A 27,969-nucleotide genomic window follows, 5' to 3' on the forward strand; every position below is an offset into this window, starting at 1 on the left:
AGGTATTTTGTGAAATGTATATTGCACTGTTTCCCTTTATAAACAATCTATCACAGTTTTATTTAAATTTCCTACACGTATGAGTGACCATTGCCTTCCTATTTATGTTTCTCTACTTCTCCATTAGGTACTTAGAAACTCTGGCACTTGCTGCCATCACCTCAGATGCAGTGTTCTTAATTCTTTTGGATCAGGGTTATTTATAAACCCAGCTTCACAACTCATTCATCTCTTGTGCTTAACACTTTCTGAAGTGTTTCACTTCAGCAAAAAAATAAAAATTGCGGAAATAATTGCAAAGAGTAAAATATCTCATGGCTTTGTTTTTTTTTAAAAAAAAGAGGGAAGGAGGCCACAGATCATTTGGATTTTTATTCTTTCCCTTTATTCGCTAATCAGGCTTTGTTTTCTCTTTAATGTCCTCTTCTACAGGACTGCACTATGAAACACTGCACTAGAAACCGTGTGCCACTCACAGGTCAATCTGACCTATCCTCGTCTGAACAAAATTTTATTTTCAAATGAAAGTCCTACAATCACTTTTCCAAGAAACCAAAAATAACTAATATTCTAAGATCTTAAAAACAATGTAAAGTGGAAAATAGAAGAACTATATCCTTCTGTTTGTGAGCAATGGGAGAGCAGAGAAAAAACAAGAGAAAGAATGACCGAATGCTGCAGGTTTCCCGGAACATTTCCCTGGACTTCCACTTCCCTAAGAGACATCCTCCAGCGAGGTTTCTTCCTAGGCCCATTCAGCTTCTCTCTGCCCTTCTGCCCAGTTTCATGTTGTCCTCTCACACTCCAGACCCTCTGTGAGAACAGACTTCACTTGCAATGCTTCTAGGTACTCACACGAGCCAGGGGTGGAGGGCCCAAGTCACATTTGGTTCCTCTCTCTGCCCGTTATATCCTATATCCAGTGAGCCCCCGGTTCTGTTAATTTTTTAAAGCTCCCCACATTTACCTTTTTATTTCCAGTTTCCCTGCCATCACAATGATAACAACAGCAATATTTGCCAGAGTCTCCAGAGCCCCACTTAGCAAGAGCAAGCGATTTTACAAAGGGACGTTCAGCCCCACCCTGCTCCCGACACAATTCTGACCAGGGCAGAGAGTTTATTGGGTGCTTCCCTTGCGGTCCTTGACCTAGTTTTATTGTGAAGGACCTAGAATCCCAGGGCCTGAAATAAGCCCTTAGGAACTATGGTCCACTGGGAGATGCAGTTTCCTTCCTAACAGGGTAGTATTACCACTATGAATTGCTAATTAGCACCACAACTTCCCCCACAAAAATTGTGCCTCTTTTCAGAATGGAGTTTCCTGAAATTCTACATAGCTTTTGTCAAGAGAATACTGAATCTCCTTTTCTAGTTATTGGCTGGGTCCGAGTCCCGATTCCCGAGGATTTGGAACCAGGGCACAGTCAGATACTTGACTCTGCGTGGCTACACCATCTAGACATCCTTGTTATGACCCACCTACTAGATGTGATCCTTGCACATATCAATACCATCCCCCTTTAGACCTAAGTCATTGATTGTTTAGAATGCTGGCCATTTCTCTCAGTGGACTGTCGTCCTGAAGAATCAATAACCCCACCCCACATGGTCCCATCTTCCTGCCATTCCCAGCTTCCCACCACAGGCTTTAAAGCCCACCTCTTCTGAGTTACATCATTCTTAATCATTGTCTCACTTAAATCACAAAACAACCCAATGAAATAGGTATCATTATCCGCACTGACTGATGAAAATTTTAACTCAGAGAGATTACATTACAGGACATATACAAGGTCACGAGGCTAGGCAGTGGCAGAGCACTCAGGTCTTCCTACTCCCAATCGCATATTGTCTTCACTATATTAGGCTTCTTTGTACCGTGTCTCACAAGCACTATTGCAAGAGACGTAACACAGCTTTCTATCTTCCAAATCACCCTATACATTACCCAAAGATTATTCTTCCTGAATGTTCACTGCTATCATATGAATCTCATGCTCTAAATTTATCTTCCATGCTTCCCCAATTATTTATGCAATAAGGGGCAATTCACCATCTAAACATTTGAGAGTCTCCATAATCTGGGTCCAGCCTGCCTGTCAATGTTTATCCCCCATGATAGCTCCATAATCGAAACCAAATACTATGGTGCCTCAGCCACTCAGCCCAGGCTGTTCCTGAAGTTCCGTGTTTCTTGTTTCTAATTATACTTACTCTCATTGTCAAAGCCTCACATGACCAAATTATTCCACCTTTCTGTCAGCTTTACTCTAGCCATATTGGCATTTTAACACAAATTGCACTGTAGGATTTCTTTTTATTACATAGGGTGACGCACGGAAATTTCCCTTTCCCAAATTCCCACACTTTGTAATTCTTGCAGGGCCCCAACCATATTCCAAACCTTAAATTGTCATTTTCGAGTTGCTTTATAACAGAGAATTTGTCTTATTTGAGTCTTCTCTTTCAAGCTTAACACAATGCCCTAAGCATAGTAAGAGCTCAATAAATGAGTAAGTGAAAGAATATATTAGATAACGGGAAAAGAGGAAAAGGTTTTCACTAGTACCTACATGATGATGATAATGAATTCTAAACCATCAAATGTGCTAATTAAGAGTGGAGGTTAAACCAATAGTACAAAAAAATGTTATTTATCCTGTTTGCCTGGATAGAAATCTAAAAATTTTGAAATGATACATTCCTTCCAAATTAAAATAGAACAGTAATGTGATTTTCTGAATCAAATAAATTTTAGAAAAGGCACTGAACTGTTAACAAGCAAAATGTTCATAACAAAGGCCCTTTCAGGTCCCTTGCTTTTGAAGCTGTAAAAGACAGGACTACTTAGTGTTTCTAACTGTGATAAAAAGAGGCTCCAAAATTAAATTCCAATCTTTGCTGATTAAGAAGCTGAGCCTAGACAAACCATGTCTTAACAAAACTTGCTATCTTATAAAACAAGGGGACCGAACCATCTAGGTCACTGGATTTTGGTGGGCAGGGGAGGAAGGACAACGGAAATAAGAAAATCACATTATCAGTTTTTCTCGATTAAAGATTAACTTCAAGGAAATGAATGCACTGACAATTAATAAGGCCAGATGTACTTAAATGACTCCTATCAGGAAAAATAAATCTGTAATCTATTTAGCAAATATTTTTGCCTTCGGAGTACCAAATATCTTGAAAGACTTAAATTTTCTGTTTTCTTCCATTTGCTTAGTTTCGTGTACATACATTCCACAGTACAATTTTATCCATTAGTTTGGTAAACCCTAAAGAACAGAGAGATATTCTCTTCTGTCTGCCCTTACCCTGAAATAGATACGCTATATTTGTTTTAAGTATCAAATAAAATTTTTAAAATATAATTTGTAAGTATAAGGGGTAATTCAAATTTGAGGCAGAAGTATACTTTTTGTATATTATCAGAGGTGGAGCAATCTCTGCCTTGAAGAGAGCTAAAGTGTTTGAATGGCCTTAAATTTCTACAAAGTGGGCAGAAATCCTAAACTAGCATCATGTTGACAAAAATCTCAGCGACTAGTGGGATCAGCTTTGACTGTAATGGCTCCGTTTGTCTACCTGCCACCTCTGCCAAGTTACTGCCAGGGCTTCCCCAGAGGCTGGCTTCCCTGAGGATCATTTACTCCTCCATTTGTGACAAAATAGCTGAAGTTTAATTACAATGAGATGATAGCTATACCCATCAGCCACCTCCAGAGGAAACTCAAGAGGCTTCATTCATAATTTGTGGCTAAAATAACCCAGCTCTCTCTAATTCCATGCTAAATCTTTCAACATAACTCACTTGAGCTAAAGTCCATCAAGAACTTCAGGCAAGAAACACTGTAGTTAGAAATTCCATTCTGAAGTTTCTCTAATACAAATTTAAACCATGAACTTTAACAAATGAATTTAATAAAACAACAACAACTTTATCTCCTCTGATAGTCAACTACTAGTACCTTGAAAGAGAAATCTGTCGTCATAACCCACAAAAAGAGAGTTTTCAAAAATTTCCCAAGGGAAAAACCCACAGAGGTCTTTTCTCCTCCCCAGTATTAATTATAAAAATAATTGCAAATTCACAAGTATAGTAAAATTCTATTTAAAATACAATACACTGATTTATTTATAGGGTCAAATGATACTTCTATTTGCATTGTCAATCCATTTTTTAATATTTTAAAGCCAATCACAGTTGTAGACTATATATCATGAATCTAGCCATAAAAGTATTTACTATTTTTTACACTGAAAATTTTTCCTAAAACTAAACACATATGTAAACTCCTAAAATAACTGAATCTCTTTTCCATTCTGCACTTACACTTGGCCTGTCCACTAGTCATACTAATATGGGATAGAACCAAATCGTATGTTTCCTCTAAAAAGCTCCACTTATTATGGGCGGAAGAAAAGCCTACAGGCTACCAAAAACAAATTCAATAAATCTCACTAGTTTCTGAAAAAAACATGATCTTTAAAAAAAATTGTAAATGCCAGAACCAAATGTCAGAAAAAAACTGAGATTTTTTTTTTCCTTCAAAAATATCTAAAGATTAAAGGAAAAGCTTTGGCTTAGAGAATGTATATTATTCACTTCCATTTTAGAATGTTGTTTACCAAAATATCATAAATACTTAATAGCAACTGTTCCTAGTGCTTCTAGCAAAAGGCAGTAAAACGAAACATAAACTTCAGCTGTGAAGCCCTAGGAGCTTTGCTTTGCATTTCATCACTCCACTTCCCCAGACCCCGTTTAGGGTGGCCCCGGTTCTAATGATCACCAGAGACAGCTCAACTGAATTCCAAACAGAAGTATTACGAGCTCCAGTGAAACCATTAATCATTGAAATGGAAAGAACAACAACAGCAGTCAAATCCTCAGCCGCTGGTTCCAGTTGCCTGACTGATAGCTAAGACATACCATATTTGGAGGAGGAAGTAATCACACATTCCAATCCAAAATTTTATTTTACACTTCTATAAAGCCTATAAAACTTTCAAGATATCAAGACGGTGAGGAACTCCATGCTCAAAGGGTGCTCTGGGACTATTTATGAAAATCTTAAACTTGAAATCACAAACCCAGGCTCACAGAGCTCAATTTGCAAGAATTAATACCAAATCTCACTTACAAACAAGATCCAGATCTTTAGAATTTCCCTGCGTTTGCAACATCCAACTTCCTTCTTAATCTCTTTGTTCAAGATAATGACCAACTGAACTGGATATCAAGATTACTTTTTACATTTAAAATATATCTACAATTATGAGCCTCTCCTGTCTGTGGAGAAATACTCACAGAATTAATTATTCCTTTAAGAGCTTGAAATCCACCTTTGACAGGGAAAACTTGTTCCTTGGAATCAGCAATTCTTTCGAGCTTTAGAAAAAGGAGGAAAATTTAATTACGGGGTGGTTGAGACATAAAATACTTTTTACACTTCATTATGTTTCAGTTAATGTGCATCTGAAAAATTACAGCAGAGGATTACTTCACTGTCAGGAATTGCAGGTGACGGTACTAGTGTTACTCTAAGTGTATCACAACAAAATGCACTGAGATCAGGGTCCTTTTACTTGAGTTTCAACTTCAAAACAGCAGAGTTCTACTAGCTGTAAATGTCACAAGACTCAAGAATCTCAGGTGTACTTAACCAAGCATTTAAATGTAAAATCACATTGTCAGTGGAAAAAAATTTGTAATGTGTAAGCCCTCGAAACTTCATCAAAAAAACTGGTTTTTGTAAGGAAAATTATTAAAGATTTCTACGCGCACAGACTTCCCAAATCCCTGCACTCCTAAGAGTGGAGTTTTCAATCAAACTAAAACACGTAAACAAGACTTGTCATGATAATCTTGTCAGTTGAGTCAAAGAAGAGGAGTATTCCTATTATTTTAATCCAAAAGTTTTTCCTATGTTAATTACTTCAAACCAAATAAATGCTCAAGAAAATTAGAGTTTTGTTTTCAGTAAGGAAATCAAACACTATAAACATAGAGCTCAAGACATCTGGCCATTTTTATAGAGAAATCTATAACTACTGATTACTGTCATCATAAGTCATCAGTGAAAAAAAATCTGATAAGCTCTCCTCAAGACAATTATTTGGCTGAGATTAAAATTCACAGATCTGCTGTACTTACCTGAGCTTGTTCAAAGTCAAGGACACCAACACAATAAACTCTAGCCCCAAGTGACCTGGATATCTTTGCCTAATAGAGGGAGAGACAGAGAGAGGGAGACAGAGAGGTGAATTATTCAAAGATCAGGCTATCCATGCAGAGACATACAGCAAAGCACACTGGGGTGGAAAGAACAGTTTCAGTTCAACACTCACCTCCTTCTCTGCATACGATGGCACCAGACCGTCCAACTTACCATCTGTCAGAGCAATTATAATACTGGAGGTCTTTAAGCCTCCCGCTTTCTCAATTTGTTCATTTGCCTGAAAAGGAAGAATAATTGTCCAACTCACAAGTTAATCTAAACTTATAACCAGCATGTTCCACCAAGCTGAATTTGTAAGTCTAGCAAAGTCAAAATATATTGGACTGGCTTTTAAAACAGGGTATTTTGTGTTAACTATTTTAATTTGAAATATACATATATTGACATTCTAGAACAGTAACTATTTGGTTTAAATGATACAGGCTTTTAAGTCTTGGTCGACCATAATCACAGAGAAAATGTGGTTCTCTGAATATAGCTGCAGAGAAAAGGGGAATTTCCTTAAAAGGCAAAATGCTATCAAAACTTTTCTTATCACTGCAGTAAACGTTTCCTGTCAGTCTCATTCCTAGAACAACTAAGAGCATTTTTTTTAAATTTTAAGATAAACATGTAATAGGGTCTTTGAGTTTTTCTAGAGGGGTATATTTATTTCATTACAGAGTAAGACAATATTCTCTCCTATACTCATAAATGTAAAAGAACTTACCAGCTTTAGTCCTTCATGGATGTATGTCTCTCCCACAGGACTAACACGTTTTAAATTGTCCAAGCCTTCACTGATTTTGCCCCTGAAAATAATATATTAAAAAATGAAGCAAAAGAAAAACAAGCAAAGATCACAATAAACACTTCTCCAAAAAAGTGGCAGTTTTGCAAGTAAGGCTTCTTTAGTAAAGGAAAAAACTTGGGCTTTGAGGGCAGATAGCGCCTCACACTCTCTGTCATGTTAAGGAGTATTTAGTAATATCTGTATTTGAACTGCGAAAAATAAAAGTACTGACAATATGAAATGTCTTGAAAAATCCAGGCATATTCTAGGCATTTTGATATGACAACAGATTTCTATCATATTTGTTTTACTAAATGCTAAGGAGTAAAACATTTTCCTTCATCCAAAAAAAAAAAAAAAAAAAAAAAAAACAAGGATTGAGTGAGTCAGCTTAAGTGAAAAAATATTTCTGAAGCACTCATCCCACCTCCCTAGAAGCTGGAAATTTTCTTTGTTACCTGAAAATTCCTAAAAGCACATTACTGAACCCATACTTATGGAAATGAATATTTCCTACTTTTGTCTACCAGAGTCAGAATTCTGATGAGCTAGTCACGTTCATGGCACTTTCTCACCCATCCAAACCCCAGCTCATTCTCTTGAATATTGTAGATACTTAATACATATATGATGAACAAATGGGAGAATAAATGACTGGATGGATGGATGGATGATAATGGATTCTTGAGAGAGACAAAATAAAGGAAAACCATAAAAAAATCTTTTTCATCGTCACTAATTAGTTATCTCAATGGAATTTGTCTAAAGAAGTATAACTACAATATTATGAGTTATTTTGTGTGTGTAAGTAAAAGACTCATTTTTCAGGTTTTTTAAATACAGGTTCTAGAGACCCCTTTAAAAATAAAGAAACCACAAGAATCTTGAGATAAATACAACAATGTTGCAAAAACAATCTAAAACAAACTCAAATTTTCTTTCTAAAATTTTAAATTTAACAGAACAAAGAGATCTGAATATATTATTTTCAGAATTTTAGTTTTTAAATAGAAGTAAAAATATACCTTTCTAAATAAAAAAGTCTTGAAATGGTAAACTGAAGTATAATGTTTTAAATAAAACACGAAGAGCACCCACACTACTGAAGATGAGAGATGAAAGATTAATTATAAAAAATATATTATCTGAACATCAAGAAACGTACTGGGATCACACACAAAATTACAGAATTTATATATATGTATATGCACACATATATATGCACATATTAAAACAAATGTCAAATATAGCAAAAAATTTATTTTGTCATGCTGTGAAGTTGTGTTTCAAATACTTGAAATAAATGAGTCATTAATCAGAGCCTCATTCACATTTTAAAAGTAACATAATGCTTATATTTTAATATTGTAATGAAAATGATTATCAGACAAGTTCTCCATCTCAAGAAGTTGCCAGAAAGAAACACAAGACAACTTTCAAAATATGTTCCTAATCTTCCTCCTTCCTAATTCAGTCATCTCTACCAATCCATGCTGATTTTCCCTTTCAATACTTGGTATAAAATCTACCTATTCTGAACCTAACTTTAACTTCAGTTTACTCTTTTTTTCTAAGGTGCCCCAACCGTATCCATACTCAACTTTTACTACAACGAATAATTCTGTTTCTCAATGACATTCTACTTTAAAATAATTTTACTAACTTAATTTAATATTTTCACTTCTCAACCAGACTGAAAGTTTACGGTGCCCTATCACCATGTCTATTATCTATAATGTAACCCCCAACTTTGCACTTATTAGTGATGATAAGGCCTTTTACAAAGTAAGTGTTCAATACATTTTTCAATCTCCATAGGAAAAAAATTCATCATTCCACAGATGATGGAGTAAATTACATAATTTATAAACTTGTTTTATCTAAATATTTATGTTTTAATACCTACAGAAACGACTTGAAACTAATTCTGTCTGAATGTAGATAAAAACCAAATATTTGGTGCTTCCCAGAAATGAGTGGCAGCGTGTCCTCAAGCATTAATGTTTGCTGCCAAAAGAGAAATGAAAAAGACAACTGAAATTCAACTTTACATAAACAGATTTTGCATGGTAAAAATTGCCTTCTCAGTTCAGTTCAGATTCAGCTCACCATTACTTCTGAAGACCAGACAACACCAGCAGGAGACTCTAAGCTGAAAGCCTGGCCAAATGTGGGATTCAGAGTCTTTGGGAGGGTAGGGCTCTGCTAGCTTATCTCACTGGAAGAACAGAGCACCTCTTTTCTGCCCATACCTGCCACCATAATATTCTAAATTGCTCTGATGCATCATTACTTTTGAAGCGACACAGTCATAGAAGGAAAAGTGTTCCTTGCCCACAACCATTAACATCAACACATGTGAGTCCTGGTTGCTCACTTTCCAAGGTAACTACGTAATCTATCAGCCTCTCCTCCATTAACAAGGGTCACTTCGGGGGAAAAAATGGAAACCAAAACAAGACAGGGCAGATCTCAGGCCTTTGAAGGGCCCCAAGCAACTAAAAATAAGTTCTAAACTTCTCTGTTAGTAAATGGTTAACTAGAGGAAAACAGAATTATGTAGTAGGTTAAACATATAACTCACGGGGTAAAATGATAGAAAATAAATGAGGAAAAATTGTCTCTGTTATAAAAATCAGCTCAAATCCAACAACATCTTAGAAGATCAGCTTTACTGAGTTTGGCTTTAACGTTATGTCTTCAACTACAAGGCAGAGCAATCCTGGAACTACTTTGGTATTTGTTGTGAAGCTGTAGTCAAGGATGCTGCTGTCATGATACACAAAGTCCCCTATGAGGTCACAAGGCAGAAGCTCCTTGGCCACGCCTGAGTAATCACCAGACACTTCCTCCTTGTGCTCGCTACAACTCTGTAAACTCTTTCTTGCCCTGACAATCGGGAACCCCACAGTACATTTCTCACTCATTCAGAAAATTCTATAAGTTCATATGGTGATCACACTGCTACATTCTCTTTTCAAAGAGCTCAACCTTTCTTTTTATATGTTAATAATTTTCTGTAATGTTATTATATTCTGTGTAGCTTCAAATACTTTCTGGAAAAGAGGCAGAATTTATACAAATAAACTGGGATATGAAACGTCTGCTTTTGCTGTTGTTGTTGCTGTTGAGCATCAGGGAACCAAAATCTATAATCAACTCTTTCTTCTTGTTTTTATAATTATATTGATTGAAAAGACAGAATGAAGGGGTCAGGGGAGGAGGCAAAAACACACTGACTCATTTTGTTTTCATCTATGAAATGAATACTTTCAGCTCTGTTAGTATCTCTCAGTTATCTCTTCTGGGTAGGGAAAGGAAGAAAGAAAAAGGGCAGAAGAAGGATAAGAAGACAAGAGATGAGAAGGGCAGGAAACAAGGCAACTACAACTGCCATACATGGCACGACAGCAATGGCTTTTCTCCATCCGTAGGACATTTGGGATCATGGAAGGTGCGCATGATGTCATAGCTAAGATAAAGATACATTTTATAAACAATGGCATGAAAAATGGTTAGCAGCAAATTCTGACTTGCCCAACTAGCATAATTAAGGCATCATTTTAAGTACTTTCTGCTTGTGACTAAGGATGTACATTTATACATCTGTACAGTACTTAAACTTTTCATCCTAACTTTCCAGATTTCAAAGCTCTTCCCATATTTCAATCAGTCTGGATGTGTGTAGATTACCTACACACATCTGCTGAGCACCCCCTGCTTGTGAATACCGTGATCCTACGCGGTGACAGGAGAACGACTCACGCTTAGCCCCTGGCTACTCTCACACACATCTCTGCAGATGCTGTGTAGTACTCCACCTTGGCCGCACACTGGAACCACCTGAGGGGCTTAAAAAAAAAAAAAGAAAAGTTCTTCTGGACTCTAACTGAAGAGATTCTAATTTACTTGGTGTGCGATGGGTCAGGGAACTTTTTGGAAATTCCCCAGGATATTCTAATGTGCAGCCAGAACTAAAAACCTCTAATCAAGTCTAATTTACAGACCTTGCACGTGGTTGGAATGCTCTCTTCCTCACCTAATTTGTCAATTTTTCTATCGAAAGGGTTTTTAGGGTGACTAGGATAATCTTTTAAACTGTAAAATACAGTTTCTGGGATGGTACGGCTTATCGTCAGAGAGAACATAAATTAATTTCAAGCCCTATCTCATTTTCTCATCTACAAAACAAGGATGAAAATACCTACCCCATGGCCCACTGTGTGGACAAGACGGCACATAACAAGCACTGAGTTAGCTGTCGCTACTGTCGTTGTTACCGCTGGTACTGGTCATTCCCCCGTTAGTAGGATTTTGTTCACCCAGTTTACTTTCTTCTTGATTCCAAAGAGAGCTCACTCGGCAAATTGAGGGTTGAAAAATTTTGATACAGAGACCAGAAAGGAGGAGAGAAAGGGAAAGAGAAAAGAGGAAAGAAAGTGTTATACTGAAGCTTTGGTGAGGAGAAGGCCCTAGAAAGGAATTACATGGAAAGACAGAGGATAAGGTAGGAAGACTCAGGGGTTGGAGCAAATAAAAGATGAACCGAGACTTTGACTCTGCAACTGTTAAACTGTGTAACCACCAGCACTTGGGCGGTTTCCTGGAGCTCGGTTTCTATAGTCATAAAAGTAAATAAGAATGCCTGTTCCAGTGGAGTTTGGACTCACTCACTCTACAAATATTTATTAGGTGCCTACTATGATGTTTATAATATAATGTTATTTGGCAGCACTGAGAATTCAGAAGGTAGTGAGTGCCTGGACAGAAGACAAATTAGAGGATATTAAAGGAGAGAGACAGGAGAAAGGATATGAGTAGTGCCCCAATTAAAAATATATATATTTTAGGAAAACTGTAGTCATTTCTAATAAATGAAATTTTGACTCTCATATTGTACTAGCAAAGTATTTCTACATATTGTTCTTAAGTCCTTGAGAGTTTGAATACAATAACACTATTCAAAATCATGGAGGTAAAGGAAATGTATCAAGATCTATTCCAACCTAACTCAAGGAAATAATGGTAATGTTAAAATAATAAAAGTAAAAGCAAATGTATAAATGTTGTTAATAAAGAAATAGTTTTAATTTATACAAATGAATTAGAGGGATGAGAGGGAGAGGCTAAAAATAAATAATAAAAGTAAAGGATACTTATTCAAAATTTACTGATATGGGTTATGGGTTACATGAGAATCTGAAGAATATTGCCAGAATTACCAGTCTAATTTGTTACTTTGGTTATATACAAGTTTTTTTTCCCTCTAAGCTGGTGTGTTTATTTCTGAAATTCATCTTTGGGATTTCATTATTCCTTTCATATAAACTATGGTAGATAATCTCTAAATATGGCCTCTGTCAATTCCTTCCCACTCTCTATGTGCCCCTCTCCCATCAAGAGACAGAATTTATCCCCTATCCCCTTGAATTACTGTGTGGCAATAGAATCAGGCAGAAATAATGTTCTTAGATATGAGTTCAACCCCTAAGAGAACTGGAGACTTTGCTTCCTTACTCTTACAATTCTTGCTCTTGGCGTGCTCTCTCAGAACCCAGTCATCATGCTGTGAGAAGCCTGTGCCCCGTGCAGAGATCACACGGAGGAGAACCAAGTTATTCCACTAAACAGCTCTAGCTGAGCCCCAGGATCTACGGCCAGCCGCTGTGACTACAGCACCAGGTGACATCAAGTGGGGCAGAGAAAGCCCCGAGCCGAGCCACTGGCCCACAGAATCATGAGCGACAACAAACTTGCTGTTTGAAACACTAAGTTTGGGGGTGTTTTTCACGATCACTGTGCCAGTTGCAGGTCTAAACCTTAAAAAGGCAAGGGAGTTTCCTCTTTGTGCCCTTGGGAGCTAGCTGCCACATAAAAACTTAGACTACCTGAGACCACAGTTAGGGGGGGGAAGCCCAACCCAGCCATGTGCAAAAGCCACACAGAGGAGAACAAAGACTCTGGTCAACAGTCCCAGCTGAGCCCCAAGACACTAGCTGGGGCCAGCACCAACACCAGCCCCAACTTGCCAACCGTGTGAGTGAGGTCATTTCAACTCTTCTAGCCATCCCAGCTTCCTGGTTGACAACCCAGGAAGCCTAAGAGCTGCCCGTTCAAAGCACAGTATTGTGAGAAACAATACATTCTATTTATACCCCTAATTTGGGGGTAATTAATGATGCAGAAATAGATAACCAAAATAGGCATCGGGACTAGGGTAGGAGCTAAAGGAGTAGGACCTTGAGGAGACTCATAATAAAGCCTGGAAGGGCAGTGAGCAAATTGTAATCGGAGGCTCAGTTTAATGGTTATGTCTGCTGCATTCTACTGGTTAAAGAAAGCCATGGCCCAGCCCAGATTTTTAAAATTATATGTCTAAAAAAATATTGATTTTACATACATATATGATATATATATTATACATATTACATTTATATAATTATATACACATGTATGTAATATACATGGGTATCTATGTAGTTGGTGCTTCATTGGAGGCTGCAGAATAACAGTCTACCACAAAAGCAAAAAGCTTCGTTTGTCTATGCTACCACATGCCAATTTAGGTAACGGCATAAGAATAAATGTTACAGGTATTTACATCATAGGTCAGTTCTGTTCTTTATTCTCAAGAGATCGTTAGCCAGGGACATTAGTTCTTGCAATAAAAAAAATTGTAAACAAAATGCAGGAGTACACAAGAATTTTATAATGATTAGCCAGTTACATAACATCATTAAATGTTTATTTTAGAAGATAAAACTTAGTAAAGTGAGTAGAATATGAAACAAAACAATGTTCTCAGGATGTTATTGATGTCTGTACAAAATTACTAATGATTTATAATCCACTTAGCATTGTACTTTACCTGAGCAATTACATATATAAAGCATTTAGCAAAATGTCTGATACACATAGTATGTGCTCAATGAACTTCATCTACTACTTTTATTGTCTCCTTCCATTAACAAATCACAATATTAATCAGTCTGACAAAATTAGAAAAAAATTATATAAAGGAAAATCTGTTCATGCATTCAAATATACCCAGCCTAGCTATCTATTTAATTGTGCTATTATATACTGCTATGCACAACATACTGCATGAAAGACAAATTGAAAAAAAAATGTTCCATACAAGTTCCTCAACTTAAAAATTTTTTAAAGGTTTCAAAAGAGGGAAAGATGATTTTCCAGACACAAACACTGCTAATACACTCTATTATCTCAATAACTTGTACTTCATATAAAAACTTGCTTATGGTTTCTTTAACATGCCACTCTAAGACCAATATATGCCAAGGTCTCTGTGGTCCAGAACCCAGACCAGTGAATCCAAAGTAACAAATGGTTCAAAAATATCTGCCTACAAAATGCTCCGCATGATCTGGGTTTTGAGGAAAGGTTTTCTCCAATTTAGTCTACACCTAGCAAAGTGTGGTACACAGCTAACGCCTCAAGTTCGTATCTACTGCGTTTTGTATATTTTTACACCATTTTCCCATTCAGTGCGAGGAGGAAGTGACCTTCATGTTTTGCCACTTCAGTGGGCCAGGTCTGTCTCCCAGGCATCAGTGACAATGTATTTAATTTTCTAGAACATACTCATAAAGCAGATGTGGGACTTCACTGAAGTAACTATTCACATATCCACAGCTAGAATCTGAGTTGCTGCCATGCCCAGACTTCTCAGGATTAGCACAATGTGTAGCCAAAGCTGAGTCTTCTAAACAGGAGTAATTACTTCCCTAATAGAATCAAAATAAAAACAAAAACAACAACAGTAACTAGAGTCAGTGCCTCTCACCATGTCACTGGTCTGTAAGAGAACAGAATACACTTAGAGGGTGTCTTTGAAGAATGACAAATTCTGACTAATTGTGAAAACTGGAGAAGAGGAACAGCGAGCCAGAGGCAGTGCAGCGGTTAAGTGCTCACGCACAGGAGTCAGAACTGGGCCTGAATCCTGGCTCTAACTCCTCAGCTGAGTCACTTTGGGCAAAGTCACTCAACTTCTCTAAATTTCTGTTAGAGTTCTGGCACGCAATGATGAAAATGGTGATGATGGGGTCCACCCCAAATCCCATTTCAACCGCAGCCTCCTTCCCACGCTGTCATCAGTTAGGCCTACGCATCACTATATGCATGTAACCATCCCTACCCTGCAATCTGGTGGGCATGATTAGCTCCTTTTAACACACATGGAGACTGGGCAGCAAGAGAGGAAGTGACTTGTCCAGAGTCACACGGCTTGTATACAGCTGCTATGTCCCTCCTACCCAAGGCCCAGTCCTGGCGCTTTCACTTAACAAGGAGCGTGTAGGACCCTCCAAGGTAACAGCTGGATATGCTCTACTTTCTACTCTTTTTAGCCCTGTAATTCCATTCTTATTGCAAGATAGTTATCTCTGGCTACAAAAGAAGTCAGTAACATTTCTTTTTAATTTCAACATTTGTTTAATTTTTTTCTTTTACAAATAATACATTATTGTTGAAATAAAACTGAACAACCCAGAGGTATGGAAAACCAGGAAGGCTCTCCCCACCTTGAATCTCCCTGCTAAGACCATGTTGTTATTAGCAATTTGTTGCCCATCTTCCAGACCTTTTTCCATGCATTTATTCTCACACACACACCATAAAAACAGTTAAAATGTTTTCACCATTTTTATTTATCACCCTTAACAGAATGTTCTGAAACTTGCTTTTCTCAATTAGTATATTAGATAATTTTTCATGACATATGTGGATTTTCCAATTCTTTTCATGACTGTATAGCATCTCACTCTATGAATACACTCTGATTTAATAATGAGCATTTAAATTTAATACAATTTTCATTATTATGAACAATGCTGCCGTGTTTAATTTTGCACAGACTTATCTTTGCCCAGTGGTGCTAGTATATTAGTAGGATGTAGTCCTAAACAGTAGAATTGCTGATAGGAACCTTCAAAACTTTTAGATACTGAAAGTTTCCATGCAAAATGAATGAACTACTTTACAGATTAACAATTCTTATAAAAAACTGTTTTATCACAAGTAAATTTTAATTCAGATTTAAAAGAATTAGGAGAAATCCTTTCAAATAAGAGAAATGTGTATATTATTTATACTTTTCAATGTAAATTTAATCAATTGACTTCTCTTTAAATTCCTACAAATTTGCCTAAGAAATATTTTTTTCCTAAGTAATTGATTATTATTTTCAGGTCAAATAATTATGACTTTTTCAATTTGGGGACAAAGGTATTGAAAAGAGAGCTGAAAATGTTTATAACTGATCTGTAACAATAGGAATGAGAAAATCAACAAATGTAAGTCATCACTTATTTCTCAAGGAGAGAAAGTACATGATAGAAGTTAATAACTCAGGTTCTAGAGTCAGACCAACTCAATCATTCGTTAACAAATACTCACTGAGTATCTATTGTGTGCCAAGCTCTGTTCTAGGTATTAGATACATGGGTGAATAAGACAAAGAAGACCCCTCTGCTCTCATGCAGTCTGCACTAGGGTTACAGAGATAAAATAAACCAATTAATTAATTAAACAATTTCAGAAAGTGATAACCAAATAAGAGTATTGTGAGCCATTACTGGGAGGATGGGGCAGAGTTCCTGTAGGCTTGATGGACAAGTGGGGCCTCTCAGAGGACGTGGTGCATGGCATGAGGCCTCAGTGACAAGACTGAGCCAGTCAGGGGAAGATCTGGGGCAGAGAAAGAGCAAAACTCCTGAAGTGGAAACAAGCTTGGCCTGTTGTGGGAATGGAAAGAAGGCCGGGGGCGAGACTGTGGCACACGATATTGTAGGAGAGGACTGGGTGAGCAATCAGGTAGAGCTTTAAGGCCAATGGGAAGCGTGTGTCTTCTATGCTAAGCCATTAGATTGTCCTAAGTGTGAGAGTGGCATCATCTGCTTTACACTTTAAGAGACCATTCTGGCTAATACACTCCTCACCACTTACTAACTGTGTCCTTTGATAAACTACATTACCTTTCTTAGCTTCAGTTTCCTCATTTGTAAAGTTGAAATAACAGTATTTATTACATGGAGTTGATATGAGGGTTAAGTGAAGTAATGACTGGAAAACATTTTGCATAATATCTAGCACATAATAATTGTTCACTAAATGTTTTTAATTAAATCACTTTTATGCCATTAAGATTATATTGAACAGAACTAAGCATAATTCACTATCCCCAATTATACAGCATAATACCTAAAAATATCCTTTAAAATTAGTCCTGATTTAAATTGTCTAATATTGAGAGGCTGGATATTTCCATATTGTACCAACACTTGGCACTTTTCCATACCTGATCCTATATAGAGCTCTGAGCTGTTCACATGTATGTGTACACCCCCTACTCTCACACACATGAGAGATTATTCATCCCTGTGTTACCCCCAGGGCCCACAATGAACAATACACTGTGTATAGGGTAGGCAAAGCAGGTAGGTAGGGAGGTGGATGGATTAACAGATACACGAAGGATAAAACTCACGGGGGCAAGAGAAGAAGAGAGTGTTTCAAATTAAAATAACAAAATAATAAAGTTTTAAAATCATGAGTATATAACATGTATAGCTGATCATTTCTTGCCATGTTTATTATTCTATTCATGCATCTACGTAGTACCGACCAGTACTTCCTGCTGAAACCCTAACAGAAGAGGTGGTTCTACACTGCCTTCCAATCTTGCTTCATATCTACTGAAAATATTTAGCAACACTCTGAGAAACATGAAGGAGGCACTTCTCATATTTACCAAGGTGCTTAAGAGTTATGAGCAAGAGAAAGAAAATTGTGAAACCTGCTGTATTTGACCTTTGCATTTCCTTTGCTCACATCTGTGAGTGTGACATACGACATCAAGAAAGTTCATACATAGAATTCCCCTTTCTAGGCTTTGAAAGAAGGATCCTCAATAGCTGTGAAAACATTTGTTTAGTGATCTTGCATCTAAATATGCAAATGGCTTCCACACACTTGAAAGTGTGTAACAGATGGAAAGTGACCTTATATCCAAATACAGAGGACCATAGAAATTTGAAAAGTTACTAATTTAATTAAATAAAACTAGTAAAAGAACAACTAGGGTCAGGAAATAATATCCTTTAGTGGAGACTTTTCTGTGATACACAAAATACTTTTCTATGCATTGTCTTATTTTTGATCTTCACAACTCTTTTAAGAAAACATGGTAGATTATGTCTGCAGTTTATAGACATAAAAACTGACACACTGCATTGATGATTTATCCCAAGTCTCTAAATCGATAAGTAGCAAAACTGGAACTCTGACCCAGCCCTTCTTAGTGTACTTTCTGACACCCCAAACTAATTCAATAAGCCACAAATAGTGCAATTTACTAAAACTGAACTTATTTCTATTTAAAAAGAGACAAGGGAGCCAACTATATATAAAACAAGTTGAAAGTGCATTACTAAAATTCGTCCTGGAATATTATAAATCCTTTCTAACAAGACAATAATCCCTTTATAGAAGCATAATTCCTCCCTGCTCATTAAAACACTACATATTCCCTAGCTGCAGGTAATAACAACAAAGCCTTCATCTCTTGAATTACATATATGCCAGACTCTTCCTACATTCTCCACATTCACTGACTTCAGTTCTTACAACAACCTTATGAGGAAGGTATTGCTATCATCATCGTCATCATCATTACATAAATGGAAAAAAGGGAGGCACGAAGAGGTTAAGTAACTTGTCCATAACCATTCCGCTTGTAAATTGGTTCAGCAGCTTTTAGCTGCAATATTATGCTGCCTCTTGAAATGGAAGCCTCTTTATCCCATTCCAACTTCTTCCCTGTTAGATAGAGTCAGTGCTAAGGGAAGAATCTCTAATTGTGATTAACCATTTAAACCCTGTCCGCGCACGTCCACAGAATGCCAGCCTTGTCGACCAGTGACTACCCTTCATCAAAGTGCTGGAGGACCCACATGTAAAGTACCTAACAGAAAACCGGACACAGTGTATGCAGGTGACAATTGCTGAGTCCACTATGCATCTGGTATTACTCGAAATGCTTTTCTCTTTGTATGCACTCCATAAATGTTAAAACGGTTCTTTTTTTCTCCTAATGGAGAGACTGGATCAAAAGCTGTATCTTTGGAAATTAAGCTGGGCAATGGAGATAACTTCTTTTCAAGAAGGCAAGGACTGTTATGTAAGTGGATATAGAAAGCTGCTATATGCGGGTTGTTAGGGACTACTATTACTCTGGCCCTCGATGAGACCCAGATGCCCAGAGGAAAGTATGAAAGGAAGTGTCAGTGAGATGACTGAGGTTGTAAGCTGGACTGCTCACCTGCAGAGAGATGTCCTATCCAGGAAAAGTAAAACTTAAAGCACAAAAAAATCAGAAGTTTGATTGATTTGCTATGTCAATTCTGTGAATTATATATAAGTTATCTGCCTGAGTCCCTTTAAATATTATGCTTTCTTGACATTTTTAAAGAAAAACATTATTTAAAAAAACCCATATACACATAACTTTTCAGAAATCTACATATTATGCAAAACAAAGTACAACAATCTCTCTTGCTAAACTTACAGTTTGGAGAAATTTGATTTCCAAATGTTATTAACCCATTCATTTATTCAACAAGAATTGAGCAAAAACTATCTTGCATACTTTGTACTAACTGAAGTAAATACAAATATGAAGCAGAATTATCTCCCTTCCCACTATGGAAAGCAACTATTCTTCAAAATATGTCAATGACCACTTCTAACTTGTCACAATGATGGATTCAAAGGCCATAGAAATGGTCATATGAAACACTGTAACATTGATTTGGGAAAAAAAATTTATATATAAATTTGAATTTATATATATGTGTGTGTATGTATGTGTGTCTGTGTACTTGAAAGCAAGTTCTTTTATAAAGGTAAACATATTCAACATCAGTGGACCTCAGAGTAAGACTGGAGATACAGGATGTCTACTCAATCCAGTAATATATCCAAATAGGTCCATGTCTTTCTCCTCCCTAATGTTCTTCAAATTCCTAGTTGATTAATATATTACATCTAAACAAGAAAATGGAGAACAACTTATAGTACCAGAGAGGGGGGAAGTTGGGAAGCAGTAAATACACACAACTAAGGCAGGGATCTGGGTTTCACTGCACATTGCACAGCCAATATGAATGATATTGATTTTCAGATTATCGGCTCTTTTATATTACTCATACCTCCTTTCCCCTCTATTAGCGAAGAGAACTAAATTGTTTGTGCATTTGCTTGATTCCACTGAGAGACCTGAAGCACCACTTCGAAATATCAATCATTCCTTCAAGATTAGTCTCTACTAAAAGCTTGCAGTGAAATGATAATGCACTAACCTGTCTCCAGTTAATGGCAAAATAATGGTCGCTTGAGAAGAAAACACAATGAAAGATAATCTCATTTGAGGGCTGTAAAATAAGAAAAGAGGCAGTTAAAGCATTTTTAAAAGATATTTTGATACCATACAGATGTATAGCTAGGGAGTCTCAATTAAAATCAGTCTCACTGAATAGTCCAGGCTTCTTTTAAATGGAACTCCCTAAGTGGATACACCAAGTCTGCTCAGCACTACTGCATTTGTCATTTTGGATTTAGTCAGTGCTTCTCAGTCCTCAAGCACTCCTCCCTGACCCATTGGATCATTTAGGGAGAGACTACCTGGAAAGATAAATTCTAGGTCAATGCAATATTCGTTTCTAGGAAGTGCTTCTTCCTTTGGAGTTCTACCTCACGTCCTGCAAGGAGGCCAGTCCCTTCAGAGTGATTATCATTAGTGCTATTTAGGGCTCGAGAACAGCCCATTTGATTAAATTGCCACAACGGTGAGAGGAGTTCCTACAAGTTATTCTGAAGTAAGAAAACTAAAGAGTGTCATGGACAAAGTGAAAGAGATGAACAAAAGACATTTTTTGTGCTATGAAGTTACTGCAGTTTATCTCATTTCACTTATTTTTTTTTATATTGAAGTGTAATCATTTTACAATGTTGTGTTAATTTCTGGTGTTCAGCATAGTGATTTGGTTATATATATCTATATATTTCATATTCCTTTTCACCATAAGCTATTATAAGATACTGAATATAGTTCCCTGTGCTATACAGCAGAACCCTGTTATCTATTTTATATGTAGCAGTTAGTACCTGCAAATCCCAAACTCCTAATTTATCTCTCCACCCATCCTCCCTTCCCCGACCCCTCGCCCGGTTAAGAATTAGTTTGTTTTCTATGTCTGTGAGCCTGTTCCTGCTGAACAAATCACGTTTTGATACGCATTTTCAGTTTTCCAAGCCTTGAACATCACATTTTCAATTGGCAACAATTGCCCTGGATAGCTACGTCTTTTAAGCTTTAGGCATTAATCTCACAGAATGGTTCTTGTTTCTAAGACACTCTATGCAACTCTTACTAAGATCTGAAACTGAAAATCTGAGACTAAGATCTATCGGCTGAAGATCAGAATGATCTCAAAGTATTATACATATTTGAAAAGTCATCCTGTTGGGTAGTCACCCTTTATTCACTTCCTATAATGTATCATTAGTTAGTAACCAGCAACTAAAGTCAAGCCAGAGAACTGTGCATTAGAGAATTCCAACTTGCAAACCCAACAAAATAAGAGCCCCATTTCTTAAAAATGTACTGCAGTGACCCATTGCTTTCAATGGAAATCTGTGGGACACTGCACACTATTGGATTAAATGAGAAAATTTATAAACAACTGTCTCTTCTGCCTTTGATATTTAAGGATACAGAGCCTTGTTCATTTTTTCTTTCCTAGACAACTCTACCTCAGACCCTGTCCAGAAATGAGTGTTATACTTGGCTTCTTAAGCAGGCGACTGATGATTGAACATGGACAAGCATACATTTTTATAGGGATAAGCTTACTGCTGCCAATAACTGAAAGCAAGGATTGCCTAGGCCTCTACAGATTGTTTGAAGTTACTTGCAACATGACTTTCAAAATGTTTTGATCATCCAAGCCTGTTTTACAGAAAACATTTGGGCTAACAAGACTGAAAGAAGCAATATTTAATGATACAGCTCCTTTTCATGTCCTTTCCATTATTCTGATAAACTTGAATTTGCTCATTACATTTTTTTTTTCTTAAAAAAAAAAAAAGGAAGGGAGGAGGAAAAAAAGCCCTCAAAAGCCTGGTGTCCTAGGGGTATTTTTAAATAGGGATGCCACTAATTCTTAGTTACCTCTAAATAAGAGAGTAAGCTGGATTTTATAGCAGTTGTGCTTTTTATAGGAAACCAATCTTTCCTAGTAAGGCTTATTGCATATATAGAACAGTTAAATTTTAAACCAGCACACACCCACACATTGTGTAAACACAAGTCATTTCTTTAAACACACACACAAGTGTCTTTTCTGGTAGTGGGTTATTAACACATGTTCTTTTGAAGTTTACCAACACTTTTTTTTTTTAAATGAGGACCTCTACAATGCTAAGAATTGTGTGGAAAGAAAAATATATTATGGATACTATTAGCATAAATGTTTAATGTGATAAATTATGAGAAAGCATAACTGAAATTCAAAACATGAAAATTCAGAAAGGAAAAGACATTTGGAATAGTATTTGAAGATGCTTCCCCAGAGCCAGAGCCAAGTTTCTGGGATCCAGATGAAATAGGCCCTCAACAACTGAAGGGCTGTCCTAATAACAGCATGTGTGTGATAAGGTCTTGAGGCACTTAAAAATCAACATTGCAGTAAAGGCTTTCTCTGCAAAAGGTGTCCAAAAGAGGATACCCTCCCTACCCTTTGATTTACTTCCCTCCACTTCAAACTCCCCTGCTTAGAAAAGGAAAGTGAAGAAATACCTCACAAATCTCTCTGTAAGTTGCTGGACAAAATTGTAAATTTCAATCCAGTTATTTGCCACACTCCCAGACCTGAAAAAAAAATTGAACTGATTAGAAACATATTTACATGGGGTAACCTGACCTCTTCTTCACCCAAGGTAAATATCAGTAGCTGAAACTTAGTTGTTGCAAGAATCAAAGAGGTCAAACCATCTTCAGGGATCACCGGCCTGCTAGTTGTTTGGAGTAGGATCCCAGCTCTTCAAAGTAAATACAGCCTTCCTTGGCAGGAAATGCAAACCACACTGGGCATGTTAACCTTGGATTTTGCCTAGTGACAATGAAAGTGCTGTGATCAGGACAAAACCAGGCAAACTTTAGCCATCATGAGGGGGTCACAACAGAGAAAGCCGAGAGTCTTGTCTGGATTCCAGGGACGCAGAAGGCTACCCCAAGTGGCAGCAATCTCGTTTCCCAAGAAGTCCCAAGACTGGCAAGCAGTGACTACTCATCTCCCCAGAGAGCCTAGCAGTTCAGGCCTTCTCCTGTCACCCCTACCCCACCCCCAGCCCGCACAGATCCGAAAGCGCTTGCCTTTCGGACAGAGGTATCAACAGGGCACCCACCCATCACCGGTTTCCAATCTTTCTGCCCAGGTCGCACACACATCTCACCCTCCCCAGCCACAGCTCACCACCCAGTGTCACTCTCACCAGAAGACCCTGGAACTCCCTCCCGCACTCACTTGTCCAGGACGAAGTAGAGATCAAAGGCTCCTCGGCAGGAGGGTTGCTCCTGGGCGCTCGTCAGCCCCCCAGGACCGCTGAGAGCTAGCAGCCACAGCCCGGGGACCAACCAGCTCCCGGGACTGCGGGCCGGGGGCAACCCCGCCACCATCATGCAGCCAAGGGCCTGTGACTCCTTCCTGCTCGCAGCCCCCTCGGCTCGACTCGGTGGGGACGCTACTGTGGTACGAGTTCCCAGGGACGCACCCTGGGACGGGGGACTGCCAGCAGCTAGGGCGCCCGCTTCTAGGTCAGCGGGACCCACTAACTGACAGAGGGAGGGAGAGGGGGAGGGAGGGAGGTCCTAGGAGGACAAAGGGAGACTGCAACCGCCGCAGCTGCCGCCGGAACTCTTGACGAATCCCAGTGGAAGAGAGATCCAGACCTCCCCCTCCCGATTCCGGAGAGTTCCTGCAGACAATGAGAGCCCACGGCGACAGCTCGCAAGAGAAGTTCCTCCCCAGCTCTGGTCGCCCGCCTGGGACCGGGGCCGGGAGTTCCAGTCCGCCAGGGGGGCTCAATGCCGGCAGCTGCAGTGCGCCGCGGGACAGGCACCCCCGGGACGCGGCCACAGCCGCGCAAACTTGGAGCGGAGACCCCTGTCTTCCGGTTCCCTTCCTCCGGCGGCCAACTCCCCTTGACACTCCAAACTTTCTTCCTTGCACTCCGCGCTGGCACAGCGCAGCCGGGCGGTCCCGTTTAGGGGAGGAGGCTGAGCTGGCCCCGGGGCTAGTGGCTCGGGAGAAGCTACTCTCACCAGGCCAGAAGGGATCTGGCCAGGTCCCCGCGGTGTCAGTGCGTCCCGGCGGCCGAGGGCGGGGCCTGATGCGAACCCGGCGAGCCACACACGCACACTTCTGGGTTCGTGCCGAGCTGAAGATGACTAACGGCTTGCCAGTTTTGGAAAGAGAAGTAGTTTAGAAAAACAAATGTCCTCTAGAAATTGAGCCGATCCATGTATCCTGCAGGCCCGGCCTATTTCAGCAGCTGTGCAGAGCAGCCCTCTGTGTGGCTGGGAGACTAGAAGTCTAGCAATCTCAATGGATGTTATGGCCCCCTCACTCTGCCCCACCTCTGCCCCGTCACTACCGCAAGCCGACTTGCTGCACCCTTACCTAAGGAAGGCAACTTCCTCTTTTATTATAAACCTACTTCGTAGTTCAGCTCACCAAGCCTAGAAACGGTGGGGTGGGGGAAATGGGGAAGTCGGGGTGGGGAGCTGGGGAGAGAACTCTTCAGGAATGGAGAGTTGTGCCTCAAAATATTTCATCCCACTTTTGTTCATCTCAAGCTCCAGATAGTAAGAATTCATCCTGGAGCAAGCTAGGCCACCCTCACCAAAGTTTGCATGCATTCAAATTCTCTGCTTACTCATTCTGCACCCACTCCCTCCTCTCTCCCCCTTCCCACCACCTCTGCCTGAGACTTTTGCCTTCGGCTTGTGGAAACCTAACAATCTTACTGATATACACACCAATGACTGAGGGCAATATAAAGTGTTACCTCCTCCTTTTCATTTGAATTAAATCAGTGCTTTTTATCATAATAAAAAGTTCATGTAGTACTTAATCACATATAGTACTTAATCCTGTATTGTCTTTCAGCAATTCTCTTGGTTGCCTGTGTATTTCACTTTTCATTTACATTATCTTTGACAAACAACCAGATTTGCAATCTCTTTGAAGTTAGAAACTTATCACTTTAACAAAGATTTATTGTGTACCTACTCTGTGCTAGGCACAGTTCTAGGACCTAGAGTTAATGCACAGAACATGATGACAAGCCCCAGTTTCCATGAAGTCTGTAGTCTGGTTGAGAAGAGAAACAGACAAAAATACATAATACTGTCCATATTAGAAGGTGGTTTGCAGAGATTTAAAATATGGTAATATGGGGGGGAGGGTATAGCTCAGTGGTAGAGTGTGTGCTTAGCATGCACGAGGTCTTAGGTTCAATCCCTAGTACCGCCATTAAAAATAAATAAACAAAATTACCTCCTCACCAAAATTTAAAAAAAAAATAAAACATGGTAATATCCCAGAGAATGACTGACTAGTTGACTAACAGAAAGAAGGCAGCCATTCCAAGAGCTAGAAGAGGAAACATTCCCAGTCACTGCAACTTTCTATTAGTATCAGCTTCACATATTGGAGAAACACAAAGAAAAGCAATGTGGTTGGAGTTTTGTAAGTAAGATGAAGTAAGAGAGGTAGGCAGTGGCTAGTTAATGTCCTTTATAAACTGTAATAGGGAATTCAGTTATTTTATATTGTGTGACAGGAGCTCATTAGAGGAGTTTAACCCCAGGAGTGCAGCATGGGATAAACTGATAGGCTCTATTTTTTCAAAGATCAATATGGCTGATATGACACAGTGAACTTGGAGGTGGAAAAAAATGAAAGCAGGAAGACCAGTTAGGAGACTATTGCAGTATCAGGGCACAATAAAATGGTACCTTAGACCATCCCTGCAGCGGCTAAAATGAGAGCTATGAATGGATGAGAGCGTCAATAAATACAGGTGGATCCCCAGTTTGGCAATGTCTGCCACTTAGAAATGGAAATTCTACTATCATCTGCTGAATCCACTGCTTCTTACCTGATAGAGTAGGGAGGGTACTCATGGGGCAAGTGGCTGATTGAGTGGAAGGTAACTATGCTTTTGTTAGAAAGAAACAGAATTCTCCATTGATTTCAAGTAAATCAGCTCTATAAAATGTTTCAGTGAGAGGGATGGCTATATTATAAGCATCCTAATTCCGTCTTCCTTGGTCTCGTTTTTTCTTAAGGTTCTGAAACTCTGATTCCTCTATAGCCATCAGGTCTCCAGACATATGTTACTACCTCTCATTTCAAATTTGGGCCCAACTGTGGACACTTTAATCTCCTTGACTTCTGACAGCAAAACTGAAACAGTCTTATATTCTCAGGAAACTTGTATTAACAGCTTGTTAAAGGCTTTTTCCAAAGTTTTAAAATGTTGGTTAAAACTGGTCTCCATTTTCAACTTCAGTTTTAATCAAGACAGAATCCAAGATAGCATATACCTTTAGCAATTGATACCATATCAGTACATGAATATAAAATCTGGGGGGAAAATCTGCCAAAAAGCAATGGCAACTGGTTTTAAGTTAGGGGGGGACAGAAGGTAAAGAAATATGAGCCACAATGCTATCCATGGACTCTACCCTCATGATGAAGTATTTTAAAATCACATTCATTGGCTTCCTTTTCCCCAAGCTTCGTGACTCAACTTCTGGGACTTCACAAACCTGTCCAAGAATCCATCTTGTCCTAGGCCCAAACTAAAGCAAAATACTTTAGACTTAAAACTCGTTCTTTCTGAAAATTCCTAGGCCCTCCTAGAATTCTCTCATTTAGCTCTCCTGACCAGGGTCACCTGGTGACTGACATACTAAGGTGTATTACCTGTCTTTTGTTTATTTGTTTGTTTGGGCAATTATTTCACCCCAGTTCCAGAACTTTTATCATTTCACTCATTTGCTCACATAAGATCTACAGCAAAGCAGGGATGTGGCCTCACCTAGCACAGACCCATAATTAATCAAATCACGTTCATCTAATATAAATTAGTGAGAAGGTCATCAATTACTGGGGCAACCAACTGTCTCGATTTGTCCCAGACTGAGCGGTGTCCAGGGACATGGGCCTTTCAGTGCTAAAATGAGTCAGTCCCTGGAACAGTCCCTAAAGGAGGCTCTTGGTCACTCTATTTCCAAGCAACAGTGAGGGAAAGTGAAAGCAAGAGCAGACTGGGGATCTCACCAAGCCATGAAGAAGGAGCAGTAACAACAGCAAAGCTTTCTCTGCCCCTCTCTGAGGTGAGAGGGCTCGGGCACCGTGTCAGCGGGACACTGGCCAGGTAAGGCTTCAAAATGACTTTTGTACCATGCTGGGACACTGTTTAACTTTCTATTTTAAATCAAGGATGTAATAAGAAATGCAGATTTTTAAGTAGAGGGGGTTGGTTGGACTGAAGTATTTACATAAATAAATCTAGACTATTTCTCTTTTATCAAATTATCTGCATTTCTGCTGAAGTATTTGGCTTCATAATCCATGCAAGTCCCTACTCTTTGAAAGTTATTCTTTGTATCAAACTAAACTTCTAATTCAACATTAGAATTTATCACCTTATTGTATAAAATATGCTAATAAATCCAAAACATTTTAAACCCAGTTTAATGCAGTTAGAATGGCTTGAGATTGACTCCTGATGATTAAAAGTGTTCACCAGCCCCTCTATCATTGACCATTTCTTACACCCACAGAGCTCCTGCAGA

The 27,969-nt window shown here is 38.6% G+C and overlaps 1 protein-coding gene across 1 annotated transcript in view; it reads right to left on the minus strand.

Annotated features, from left to right (window-relative positions):
- Positions 1-24,440, minus strand: part of ANTXR2 (ANTXR cell adhesion molecule 2) — a 133,710-nt gene extending 109,270 nt beyond the window's left edge. The window contains exons 1-7 of the mRNA XM_010983350.3: positions 23,627-24,440; positions 22,900-22,971; positions 20,402-20,473; positions 6,957-7,038; positions 6,357-6,464; positions 6,163-6,231; positions 5,317-5,397 (exon numbers count right to left, since the gene is read on the minus strand). Of these exons, the coding sequence (XP_010981652.1) occupies positions 5,317-5,397; positions 6,163-6,231; positions 6,357-6,464; positions 6,957-7,038; positions 20,402-20,473; positions 22,900-22,971; positions 23,627-23,781 (639 nt within the window). The 5' untranslated portion in view covers positions 23,782-24,440. The remainder of the gene's footprint in view (positions 1-5,316; positions 5,398-6,162; positions 6,232-6,356; positions 6,465-6,956; positions 7,039-20,401; positions 20,474-22,899; positions 22,972-23,626) is intronic.
- Positions 24,441-27,969: the final 3,529 nt, after the last annotated feature.

Source organism: Camelus dromedarius, chromosome 1 (genome assembly GCF_036321535.1).
Source record: "Camelus dromedarius isolate mCamDro1 chromosome 1, mCamDro1.pat, whole genome shotgun sequence".
NCBI lineage: Eukaryota > Metazoa > Chordata > Mammalia > Artiodactyla > Camelidae > Camelus > Camelus dromedarius.